The following is a 12,354-nucleotide window of genomic DNA, read 5'->3' on the forward strand; positions in this document are numbered from 1 at the left end:
ATCTCCGAAGGGTTACATTTTATCATGTAACAAGCACTTCCTTCGCTCCTCCCACTATTGTTAATGGGTGTGGCGATATCTTTGCTCCCAGCTTCTCTGCCCCACAGAGCCGGGAGCAGCGGGGAGGGCAGCGGTGCGCAGGTTCAGAGGCCTGTCAGTCTGAAGGAGCCGCGAGAGCCTCCACCATGGCCCGGTAGCGCCCTCCGAGCGCCATGAGCTGCGGGTGGGTGCCCTGCTCGCAGACAGAGCCTTCTTTGAGAAAGAGGATGTGGTGAGCCTGCTCCGCCAGGCTGAGCTGCTGGGTGATAAGCAGCACGGTTGGAGAAGGCCGCTGGGGGTTGGCATACAGGAGCCGCTGGACCTGCAGAGACACAGAGACCTTACAGGGCTGGGCCTCTGCCGCCAGCCAGGAGGAGGCCCTGTACTTGCAGGCCTGGGACACACTGTCACTTCCCAAGGACGCTGATAGTCCTGTCTGTAGCTCCTCCACAAGGCTTTGTTTGGTTAAGGCCTCTTCACAAGCAGGGGTACAGATAGACAAAAGCACAAAATAGAGGGACCTGAGCAGTCTCTCCTCTACCCATATGCTGGGAAATTAGATATGTGTGTGTGTGTGTGTGCATGTATGTACAATGTATATGTATATATAGTGTGTGTCTGTGTCTGTGTGTATGACGTATATATGTGAGTGTATATATACACACGTGTTTGTGTATTCTTCTCCCATATATTGCATCCCAACTGCAGTTTCCCCCCCTTCCTCTCCTCTCCTCCCCTCCCCTCCCCTCCCCTCCCCTCCCCACCCCTCTCCTCCCCTCCCCTCCCCTCCCCTCCCCTCTCCTCCTCTCCCCTCCTCTCCCCTCCCCACCCCTCTCCTCCCCTCCCCTCCCCTCTCCTCCCCTCCCCTCCCCACCCCTCTCCACCCACTCTTCCTCCTTCATTTCCCTTCAGAAAAATGTCAGGGTGACCAACCAAACATGGCAGCCAAGTTGCAGTAAGACCAGGGTTGCCTCGTCCAGCCATAACATGTGGGAACGTTTTTTTTACATTTATGCTTTGAGAATTTGACATATGTATACAGTGAGATACAATCATACCACTTCTCGTTTCCCTCCTCTCCACCCCGCCAGGACACACCCCACATGTCACCTTCCCTATTTCATACTTTTTTTTTAATAACTCACTAACAAACTGAGGATTTTGATATTCAATTTAGAGAAATTTAATGCAGGGGCTGGAGAGACGGCTCAGTGGTTAATAGCACTGGCTGTTCTTCCAGAGGACCTGGGTTCAATTCCCAGCACCCACAAGACGGCTCACAACTGTCTGTACCTTCAGTTCCAGGGATCCCACACCCTCTTCTGACTTCAGAGACACTTCGCACACATGTAATGCACATACAGACATACAAGTGAAACACTCATACACATAAAATAAATCTAATTTTTAAAAATTTAACTTAATAACAAGAAATATGAGAATTCAGACGACTTGGATTTGGTATCCAGGTTCCACTGCACAATAGCTGTGTGACTTTTAGAAAATTAATCAACCTTACTTAGACTCTGTTTTGTCCTCCACAGAATAAGCACAGCTAAGGGCTCCCAGGGGACACGTTAGCGCATGAGGTGGGCTAGCAGGACTGGGACACAAAGCGAGCTTATCCCACATCGGCAACGTTAGGACGAAATCTCTGCTCACTGTTTCCCCGTGTCTTGGAGAACTCCCAGAATTCCAAGGATAGGTCTGAACAGTTACATTGTCGAGCTAACAGGATGAGTAACAGAAGCAAGAGCCCACGTGGGTGAGACCTTAGGAAGATGGCACGGCAGGGTGATGTCACCCTTCAGAGGCAGCAGCAGGAAAATCGTCACAGTCTGAAGCCAGCACGGTCTCCAAAGTGAGTCCCAGGCCAGCCAAGACCACAGAACAAGATGGCTCAAAAAGAAAGAGGACAAGAACTGGAGCCTCACCCGTAGCTGGTTGTCAGCATCCAGGGCACTGGTTGCGTCGTCCAGGATAAGCAGGCGAGGCCTCCTGATCAAGGCTCGGGCCAAGGCCACTGCCTGTCGCTGACCTCCTGACAGCTGGTTACCAGTCTCTCCTACCTCTGCAGAGACAAGAGCTCAGCAGAGATGTAGATAGGTGTACACACACACATCACACTCACACACACACACATCACACACAACACGTGCGTAAACCACATACACACACACACCACACACACACCACACACACACCACACACACACACACACACGCACACACACACACACGCACACACGACTGACAGAGGCAGCTGGGAAGGCAGATGGACTCCTGAGAATGTGAACCATACAAACTGACATCCAAAGGGCAGAGGGAACTGTACAATAAAAACAGGAATTTTGGAGCCTGAGGTGAGGTGCAGACACCTGTGTCATGGCCCTGAGGTGAGGTGCAGGCACCCGTGTCATGGCCCTGAGGTGAGGTGCAGGCACCTGTGTCATGGCCCTGAGGTGAGGTGCAGACACCCGTGTCATGGCCCTGAGGTGAGGTGCAGACACCGTGTCATGGCCCTGAGGTGAGGTGCAGACACCTGTGTCATGGCCCTGAGGTGAGGTGCAGGCACCTGTGTCATGGCCCTGAGGTGAGGTGCAGACACCCGTGTCATGGCCCTGAGGTGAGGTGCAGACACCCGTGTCATGGCCCTGAGGTGAGGTGCAGGCACCTGTGTCATGGCCCTGAGGTGAGGTGCAGGGACCTGAGTCATGGCCTTGAGGTGAGGTGCAGGGACCTGTGTCATGGCCCTGAGGTGAGGTGCAGACACCCGTGTCATGGCCCTGAGGTGAGGTGCAGACACCCGTGTCATGGCCCTGAGGTGAGGTGCAGACACCCGTGTCATGGCCCTGAGGTGAGGTGCAGACACCCGTGTCATGGCCCTGAGGTGAGGTGCAGACACCCGTTTCATGGCCCTGAGGTGAGGTGCAGGGACCTGTGTCATGGCCCTGAGGTGAGATGCAGACACCTGTGTCATGGCCCTGAGGTGAGGTGCAGACACCTGTGTCATGGCCCTGAGGTGAGGAGCAGACACCTGTGTCATGGCCCTGAGGTGAGATGCAGGCACCTGTGTCACGGCCCTGAGGTGAGGTGCAGACACCTGTGTCACGGCCCTGAGGTGAGGTGCAGACACCTGTGTCACGGCCCTGAGGTGAGGTGCAGACACCTGTGTCACGGCCCTGAGGTGAGGTGCAGGCACCTGTGTCACGGCCCTGAGGTGAGGTGCAGGCACCTGTGTCACGGCCCTGAGGTGAGGTGCAGGCACCTGTGTCACGGCCCTGAGGTGAGGTGCAGACACCTGTGTCACGGCCCTGAGGTGAGGTGCAGGCACCTGTGTCACGGCCCTGAGGTGAGGTGCAGACACCTGTGTCATGGCCCTGAGGTGAGGTGCAGGGACCTGTGTCATGGCCCTGAGGTGCGGTGCAGGGACCTGTGTCATGGCCCTGAGGTGCGGTGCAGGCACCTGTGTCATGGCCCTGAGGTGAGGTGCAGGCACCTGTGTCATGGCCCTGAGGTGCGGTGCAGGGACCTGTGTCATGGCCCTGAGGTGAGGTGCAGACACCTGTGTCACGGCCCTGAGGTGAGGTGCAGGGACCTGTGTCACGGCCCTGAGGTGAGGTGCAGACACCTGTGTCACGGCCCTGAGGTGAGGTGCAGACACCTGTGTCACGGCCCTGAGGTGAGGTGCAGGCACCTGTGTCACGGCCCTGAGGTGAGATGCAGGCACCTGTGTCACGGCCCTGAGGTGAGGTGCAGACACCTGTGTCACGGCCCTGAGGTGAGGTGCAGACACCTGTGTCACGGCCCTGAGGTGAGGTGCAGACACCTGTGTCACGGCCCTGAGGTGAGGTGCAGGCACCTGTGTCACGGCCCTGAGGTGAGGTGCAGGCACCTGTGTCACGGCCCTGAGGTGAGGTGCAGGCACCTGTGTCACGGCCCTGAGGTGAGGTGCAGACACCTGTGTCACGGCCCTGAGGTGAGGTGCAGACACCTGTGTCACGGCCCTGAGGTGAGGTGCAGGCACCTGTGTCACGGCCCTGAGGTGAGGTGCAGGCACCTGTGTCACGGCCCTGAGGTGAGGTGCAGGCACCTGTGTCACGGCCCTGAGGTGAGGTGCAGGCACCTGTGTCACGGCCCTGAGGTGAGGTGCAGACACCTGTGTCACGGCCCTGAGGTGAGGTGCAGACACCTGTGTCATGGCCCTGAGGTGCGGTGCAGGGACCTGTGTCATGGCCCTGAGGTGCGGTGCAGGCACCTGTGTCATGGCCCTGAGGTGAGGTGCAGGCACCTGTGTCATGGCCCTGAGGTGCGGTGCAGGGACCTGTGTCATGGCCCTGAGGTGAGGTGCAGGCACCTGTGTCACGGCCCTGAGGTGAGGTGCAGACACCTGTGTCATGGCCCTGAGGTGCGGTGCAGGGACCTGTGTCATGGCCCTGAGGTGAGGTGCAGACACCTGTGTCATGGCCCTGAGGTGCGGTGCAGGGACCTGTGTCATGGCCCTGAGGTGCGGTGCAGGCACCTGTGTCATGGCCCTGAGGTGAGGTGCAGGCACCTGTGTCATGGCCCTGAGGTGAGGTGCAGGGACCTGAGTCATGGCCTTGAGGTGAGGTGCAGAGACCTGTGTTATATCCCTGAAGTGAGGTGCAGGTACCTGTGTTATATCCCTGAGGGAGTCTGGAGATGAAGTCATGGGCACCAGACTCCATGGCCACAGCTGTGATTTCTTCCGTGGTTGGATTCCGCTCCAGGCCGTAGGCAATATTTTCTCGAAAACTTCTTCCAAATAGCAGTGGCTCTTGTCTCACGGCAGCCACCTGAGGTGACGTGTGAAGAGCCATAGACAGGGAACACAAAAGCGTTATTGTCTAGGAACGGAAAACTGTGATCAAGTGTACACCATACAGTCGTGTGTCCTTCTGCCCACGGCGCCCGCTCCCCTAACTCTCGACAAGGGTGTCCTCTGAGAATACTCCCCTGGCTTGATCTCCTCCCCTCCTCCACACCTCCTCCTTCTTCCACTGGCGCCCCTCCCACCTGGTGCCCCTCCCACCTAGCGCCCCTCCCACCTGGCTGTGCAGGTAGTGGTGCTCATACTGGGCCAGGGGCTCTCCGTCCAGCAGCAGCTGGCCCCCCGTGGGCTGGTACAGGTTCTGCAGCAGGGCGGCCACGGTGCTCTTTCCTGACCCATTGGGTCCCACCAACGCGGTCACCGTTCCGGGACGCAGCGTGAACGTCAGGCCCTGGAGGCCAGAGAAGGACGTGGGAAAAGCATGTGGAGGCTTCTAGCTTGGAGCACTGTGTGAAACATGTAACATCCTACCCCGCGGACTTCTGAAATGACGCCTCCCTCCGAGGGACAAGAGAGGGAGGGGACCGGGCAAGGAGCATCAATGGAGAGTAAAACTGGGCGTGAAGGCTGAGCACTCCCTCCAGGAAGCAGGAATCATCTGCTGAGGCCAAATGGCCACTGTTACCATGGTAACCCCTTTGCTCTAGGAGTTTTGTGTTTTTAAAAAAAAACTGTCTGAGATTTCTTTATTTAATTTCGTGTGTGTGACTGTTTGCCAGCCTTGTGCCACATCAGTCAAAAGAGGGTGTAGGATCCTCTAGAACTGGAACGGGTGGTTCCGAGCCACCATGTGGGTGCTGGGAGCTGAACTGGGGTCCTCTGCAGCAGCAGCAGCGCGTGCTCTGAGCCACTGAGCCAGCCCAGACCCTCTTCTCCTCACATCATTGGAAAACCAAGCCAGTTCTTTGTTTGGAGTGATTTATAAACACACGGTTCTTTCTCGCTGTCACCTCTGAGGGTTGGTAAGAAGAAGGAAGAGGTGAAGGTGGGAGGGGTGGGATTCAGGGATTCAGGTTGATGGACAGTACCTGAAGCACCCGCTCATCGGGATGGTTTGGGTAGGCAAAGGAGACATCTTGGAATTGCACAAGGCCTTCCATGTGTAAGGGTGCCAACGACCCGCTGGGTGGAGAGCAAGGACTGCGGTCCAGGTATTCGAATATTTTCTCTGAGGAGCCCACAGCCTTCTGCATCCAGGGATACATGGACAGCAGGACCTGCATCGCGGAGTGGAGTGGAGTGTGGGTGGGGCGGGGTCGGCTGTGGAAGGAGTGGCGTGGGGTGGGGGCGGGGTCGACTGTGGAAGGAGTGGCGTGGGGTGGGGGTGGGGTCGGCTGTGGAAGGAATGGCGTGGGGGCGGGGGCGGCTGTGGAAGGAGTGGCGTGGGGGTGCGGGTGGGGGCGGCTGTGGAAGGAGTGGCGTGGGGTGGGGGTGGGGTCCGCTGTGGAAGCAGGTGGGCAGTCTAACCTGCTTGACAGCGTTCACTGATAAGAACAGGCAGAAAATGGGCAGCACAAAGCAGCACAGACCCTGGGAGGGAGGAAGGGGGAGGGCGCAGGGGAGGGGACACTCACCTCAACAGCGTGGGTGAACTGAAGCTGGTACAGAACAAAGGAGACAAGGTCCCCGCTGCTGACAGCCCCTCTGACCACCAGCTGCCCACCGATGTACAGAATTCCCACCTTCAGCAGCATTCCCGAGATCTGCAGCGAGACCACGGGATAAAATGGATGGAATGGTCACACGTGAAGTCCTTTCTCACAGACATGAAAGATGGGAGGAAAGGAGGGGCCAGGGGTCACTCAAACATAGCTCAGGGAGTCCTCCATGTCCTCACTGCCTCCTCATGTCCTCATCTCCTCGTGTCCTCATCACCATCACCACCGTCTCCTTCTTTGAGGAATATTTGTTTTGTTTTGTTTTTTAAGATTTATTTTTATAATTTTAAGTTGTATGCGTGTGTGTGTGTGTGTGTGTGTGTGTGTGTGTGTGTGTGTCTGCGGGTATGCGCATATAAGTGTAGGTGCCAACCGAGGCCAGAAGAGGGCGTCATAACCCACAGGCAGTTGTGAGCTGCTCTACACAGGTGCTGGCCACCTGGAAGAGCAGCCTGCGCCCTTAATAGCCAAAGCATCTCCACCCTGTGAGCGGTACAGAAGGTAAGCGCAGTGTCAGTCAGTTCTCACATCAGGAGCCTCTGTAAAGGTTTATTCCTTCCTTGCTGCCATTTTAGTTTTTTAATTACCTCTTTACTACGTTTCCTCACTCGTCTATTTGCTTTGTACGTGAGCAGGCGCTATGGCACACCTTGTGGAGGCCAGAGGGCAACTTTCAGGAGTCAGATCTCTCCTTCCATCTTGTGGGTTCGGCAGCGGGCACCCTCCTGAGCCATCTCGCTCCCCCACAGCTTTTACTGAGACAAGTCCCACATCAGAGCCCATGATGGCTGGAAACTCACAGCAATCCTCCTGCCTCAGCCTGAACACTGGGATCACAGGTGTGAAACCACCACATCAGTTTCTATTCCCGCTTTTCAAAAGAGGAAAATGGCCTCATAAAAAAAGTAACGTGTGCTCCTTACAGAGCCAGTTGCTGGCAGGATGGAGCCCAGAGCCTCTGGTTACAGCTTTAGCTCTCTGTGTGTCGTTGTCACAGGTGCCCCTGGCCACTGGCCGTGGGCAGTTCTCATGGCTCCCACTAGCTCACCCACACAGTGCCACGGTGTGGGGCTTTCTGAGAGGCAAAGGCAGAGCCTGGGGCTAGGAGAGCGGTGTTGCTCTGACGTGGGTCGAGGTGACTTTGTGTCCTGCCGTGGAAGGACACTTCTTAGCACCTCAAAACATGGAAGGAATTAAGGCCAGCGGGTAGAGTGAGAACCCCGAGCCAATCGCCTCCCACGGGAGGAGGGCGGGGAGGACGGCTGGGCAACAGAATGAAGACAGACGTGTTCAGACAGGGAGCGGGCATGCTCACACTCGTGGTCCAGACTTCGGCTATGTAGGCCAAGGCCTCCTTCTTGTTCAGTGTCTTCATCTCCTCCAACTTCTGCCTGAACTTCTGGGCCTCTCCCTCCTCGTTAGCAAAGCTCCGGACGGTAGGCATGGCTGATAGGGCCTCGATGGCCACCTGCGAGGACTTGGCTAGAGAATCCTGCACCTTCACTGCCAGTGACTGTGGGGGGGGGGGGGAGGGACAGGAGACAAGGACCAGAGACTTCACACGGGGTGTGCAGATGAGAAGAAACACTGACACCTCAGTTACCCACCCTACATGGAGGTGAAAGCCAAGAGTCAGAGAGACGGAGGGAAGAGAAAGGTCTACAGCCATGCTTCTAGGTAGAAGATGGATGAAGGAAAGGAATTCAGGTTTTGTGAGATTTAGTTTATTTATGTATGTGTGTGCATCATAGGTATAGGTGTCCATGGAGACCAGAAGAGGGTGTTACAGACGGCTGTGAATGGCCTGGTGTGGGCACAGGGAGCCAAACTCAACTCAGGTCCTCTGGAGAAGCAGCCAGCACTCTGTTTGTTTGTTTGTTTTTAACTTTTTTGAGACAGAGTTTCTCTGTGTAGCCTTGGCTGTCCTGGACTCGCTCTGTAGACCAGCTGGCCTTGAACTCACAGAGATCCACCTGCCTCTGCCTCCCGAGTGCTAGGATTAATGGCGTGCGCCACTGCCTGGCTGCAGCCAGCACTCTTAACCTGGATATGTCTCCCCAGCCTGGGATCCTGTTAGTCAGGACAGTGTGGGCAGAGGTTAGGCAAGAAGGCAAAGGACATGGGTGTGGATACAAGGCAGCACGGGGCCAGAGGTAGCAGGACAGGTGGAAAGTCACCCTGAAAGTAGCCTAGAGGAGACTGTGTAGGAGCCGAGACGCTGAGAACACACCTGGTGCACTTTCCCCAGCCTCCTGGGCAGCAGGAAAAGCAGGGGCAGGATGAGCAGGGTGACCACAGTCAGGTACAGCGACCCCAAAAACATGAACGCCAGGAGACACAGGGCTCGTCCCAGGTACCACATCAGCAGGCTCAGCTTTTCGCTGATGGACTCGCACACCTTGGATGTGTCCTCCGTCACCCGAGATGTAATGGTCCCTGGCAGATGGAGCACAAGAGAGACCGTGAGCTAGTGGTTCACAGAGACAAGAGGAGCTAACAAACAGATGGCGGGGCGGGGCATGGGGCGGGGCATGGGGCGGGGCACGGCAGGGGTAGGGGCTTGGCGTGGGCTGTGGGGGGTGGCAGGAACGTCAACACAGGGAAAGAGAAAGGAAAGATCTGGCAGGCCTATAAAGGAGTTGTAGCTGGGTGTGGTGGCGCAGGCCTTTAGTCCCAACGCTCTGGGGGCAGAAGCAGCGGCTGGGGGCGGGGGCAGCCTGGTCTACATAGTGAGTTCCAGGCCAGCCAGAGCTATACACTGAGACCCTGCCTCAAGAAATATGAATGTCCAGTTCCCTGAAAACATTCATCTTCCCAAGGACTGTGTGAATGCTGCCTGCTGTGTCCTGCTGGTGGTCACCTCATAAATGTGGGGAGGCTGCTGCCAGGAAAGCAGTCCAGGGGCCCGTTAGGCAACAGAGACCCTGGGGTCTAACCCAGTGTGTCTGCCCTGCAGGTTTCAGCATCTAGTGTCTAGAATTCAGTTTCTTCCCTTTTAAATAGGGCAGTTGGAGTTAAGGGGCTCCAGCTTTCCAGGGTGGTAAGTGAGCTGTTTCTATCTATGGGGGATTTTTAATGCTAATATTGTTTTTCTTAAAGTAAAAAGGACAATGTTTTGCCACGTTTGAGATACATCATGCATAAGAAGGCTTGGGAAGGAGTTTTTGCCTAACATACAGGAAGCTCTGGATTTTGAGACAGGATCTCACCTAGCCTAGGCTGGCCTCAGATTAGCTATGTAGCTGAACGACTTTGAACTTCAACCTTTATGTCCTGCCTCCATCTCCCAAGTGCTGAGATTACCACACCCTGTTTATATGGTGCTGGGCGTGCGGTATACATGCTTATGAAAGAGGGCAGGGGGTGACCAGCTGAGAGCATACATGGAGATACAGCGTTTATATTACACAAAGGAGAAAATTTACCCAGAGGGGACAAGAACTTCACAAGAAGACCAACAGAGTCAACTAACCTAGTCCCATGGGGGCTCACAGAGACTGAACCACCAACCAAAGAGCATGCGTGGACCGGACCTAGGCCCCCTACACTTATGGAGCTGATGGGCAGCTTGGTCTTCGAGTGGGTCCCCAGCAATTGGAGCAGGGGCTGTCCCTGACATGGACTCTGTTGTCTGCTTTCGGATCACTTTCTCCTAGCTGGGCTGCCTTGTCTGGCCTCAGTGGAAAAGGACGCTTAGTCCTGATGAGACTTAAAGTACAGGGGCTGGAGGGGGGACTACACTGGGGGTCCCCCTTCTCTAAGAAGAAGGAGGAACGGGTGAAGAAGGTGGGACCATGAGGAAAGGAGGGAGGGCTGCGGTAGGGATATAAAGTGAATGAATAAATTAATTAAAGAGAAAAAGAAAAGGTTTCATGAGCGACCTGCTGGGTTCTGCAGGAAAAACCCCGTATCCTGGTGAAGGACGGCCCGAAACACCTCTCCGTGCACACGGCTGTGCATGTGACCCATGGCGAGGTTGTAGATTCCATCGCTAGCAAACTCCAGCACTGTGCTAGAGAGATGGAGGCAGAGAAGGAGGGTAGGTCAGGTGTGCTGCTTTCCGAGACCGAGTCCTGAGCTCCTCAGAACTGTGCTTAGACAGCAGTCCCCGCACTCTGGGGGTCCCCCCCCCCCGCTCCCATTCCCCACACCTGGCTATGGTGAGAAGGGACATGAGCCACATGTTGCGAGAGAAGCTAGGAGCAGCCTTGTCCTGAAGAATCCAGTCAGTGATGCGGCCCGTGAAGAAGGGAATGGCCATTTCCCCTGGGGAGAGAGGGAGAGATGCCCCAGGCGCAAACATCGTGAGCACGGCCACCTACATCCCCCCCACCCCCCGCCCCTCTCCCTTCACCGATGTCCAGAAAGCAGGAGCTGAACTCGGGCAGCCAAGCCTGTTCAGCTACATCAGACTTTTCAAAGGTGACTTAAGAAAGATGGCTGGCAGTTAGCAGGGCTTGTGCACACGCCTTTAAACTCCCAGCATTGGGAGGCAGACGCAGGCAGATCTCTTTGGGTTTGAGGCCAGCCCGGTCTATATAGTAGTGAGTTCCAGAACAGACAGAGGTGTCTCAAAAAGAAAAGAAAGATGGCGGCGTACAGAGAATCCCTTACTCCCACTAGCTCTGCTCTCAGGAAGACCCTGCCCCCAGCACCCTTGTAAGGAAGGGCCCCTTTGCAGGCTAGGGCCCTCCCTTTTCCTCCTAAATTGCCTCCTTAAGCTCTGACGCTTGCCGGGACCACTTTACTCTTCCGTTCGGCCCATTACCCTGAATTCCTGCCATGTCCCCTGTGGTTTGCTCTTTCGCCCTGAGTCCTCCTTACCAAGGCAGGAGAGGACCAAGAGACCGAGAACCAGCCGGAGACGCCGCTTCTCGGAGCCCAGGAAGTCCAACAGTCGAAGCACCATGTCTATAGGACCCCTGCGGCCGCTGGGCGCCCAGAGGCTCCCCAGCTTGTGCCACAGGGCGGCTGCGGGCAATGCTGCCACATAACTGAGAACGAAGGCGTCGGGGCGACTGCTCCAGTGCAGTAATCCGGAGCTGTCACCGGCCCGGAATCCTCCCCAGGCGGCCAGCTCTCGGAACAAGGCAAGTCCAGGCTGGGCCAAACCCAGCGCCGCCGCCAGTGGCTGCAAAGCAGCCACCCAGCCATGGACTCCCGCGGTGACCCCAAGGACCCAACGGATCCCTAGCCCTAGGACGACCCAGCGGCTCAAGCCCACTGCCCAGACCCGGAGCAGCGGCACCTCCGGAATCAGCACGGAGAAGATTCCCGGGAGCCCGGGCCGCAGCAGCAGCCAGTCCAGCAGCAGCAGCAGCGCGGCCGCCTGCCAGGGGAGCGCAGCCATGGAGCGTGCGCTGTCCAGGGTCCGGTCCCAGCCTGGGACTCTTCGCTGCGCGTCCTCGATGCCCAGGCGTCTCCGTGGGGAGGGAAGAAGGGCGGGACCCACCGCGTGCGCGGAAAGTCCCGGCGACCCGCTGGAGCTGGTGGCGCTGGCCAGAAGTGCAGGCGTTTAGGGGAAGCAGAAACTGAAAGCCGCCCCAGGCTCACTAGGCACGCCCCTTTCTGAGACCCGCCTGCCCAGGCTGTTCTGGAAGCTGCCGCTGAAGTCCGAGCTGAAGTTCTGGCTAGCAGGCCCGGGGTCCTGTGTCTCTCTCTACCATTTCCTTTCGTCTCTCTTTTCCCAGCGTTCTTTCCATGCTTGCATGAATTTTCCCATCCTAGGCCCCACCCAACTCCAGGGCGGGACCTTCTGTCATCACTTGTCTCTGGGCAGATCTGCCCTGCTCAGGTTGGCTCAAGG

General features: G+C 56.7%; 1 protein-coding gene across 1 annotated transcript; it reads right to left on the bottom strand.

Moving 5' to 3' along the window:
- Window positions 1–135: 135 nt before the first annotated feature.
- On the bottom strand, window positions 136–12,058 carry Tap1 (transporter 1, ATP binding cassette subfamily B member). Its single transcript, XM_051153569.1, has 11 exons — window positions 11,373–12,058; window positions 10,700–10,814; window positions 10,430–10,560; window positions 8,779–8,984; window positions 7,864–8,061; window positions 6,465–6,593; window positions 5,919–6,107; window positions 5,108–5,281; window positions 4,693–4,855; window positions 1,974–2,110; window positions 136–361 (listed from the first exon to the last, which is right to left on the bottom strand). Exons 1-11 carry the CDS (start codon window positions 11,896–11,898, stop codon window positions 155–157), a joined length of 2,175 nt encoding a protein of 724 aa, XP_051009526.1. The 5' UTR covers window positions 11,899–12,058; the 3' UTR covers window positions 136–154.
- Window positions 12,059–12,354: the final 296 nt, after the last annotated feature.

This window comes from Acomys russatus, chromosome 11 (assembly GCF_903995435.1).
Source record: "Acomys russatus chromosome 11, mAcoRus1.1, whole genome shotgun sequence".
Lineage (NCBI taxonomy): Eukaryota > Metazoa > Chordata > Mammalia > Rodentia > Muridae > Acomys > Acomys russatus.

Excerpts from the sequence above, each read along its gene's own strand:
- Tap1 (XM_051153569.1), bottom strand. The coding sequence starts at position 11,898 with ATGGCTGCGCTCCCCTGGCAGGCGGCCGCGCTGCTGCTGCTGCTGGAC. Across the intron at positions 8,985-10,429 it reads TTTCCTGCAGAACCCAGCAG|GGACCATTACATCTCGGGTG; the intron begins GTCGCTCATGAA and ends TCCATCTGCCAG. Across the intron at positions 2,111-4,692 it reads CCCTCAGGGATATAACACAG|AGGTAGGAGAGACTGGTAAC; the intron begins GTACCTGCACCT and ends TTGTCTCTGCAG.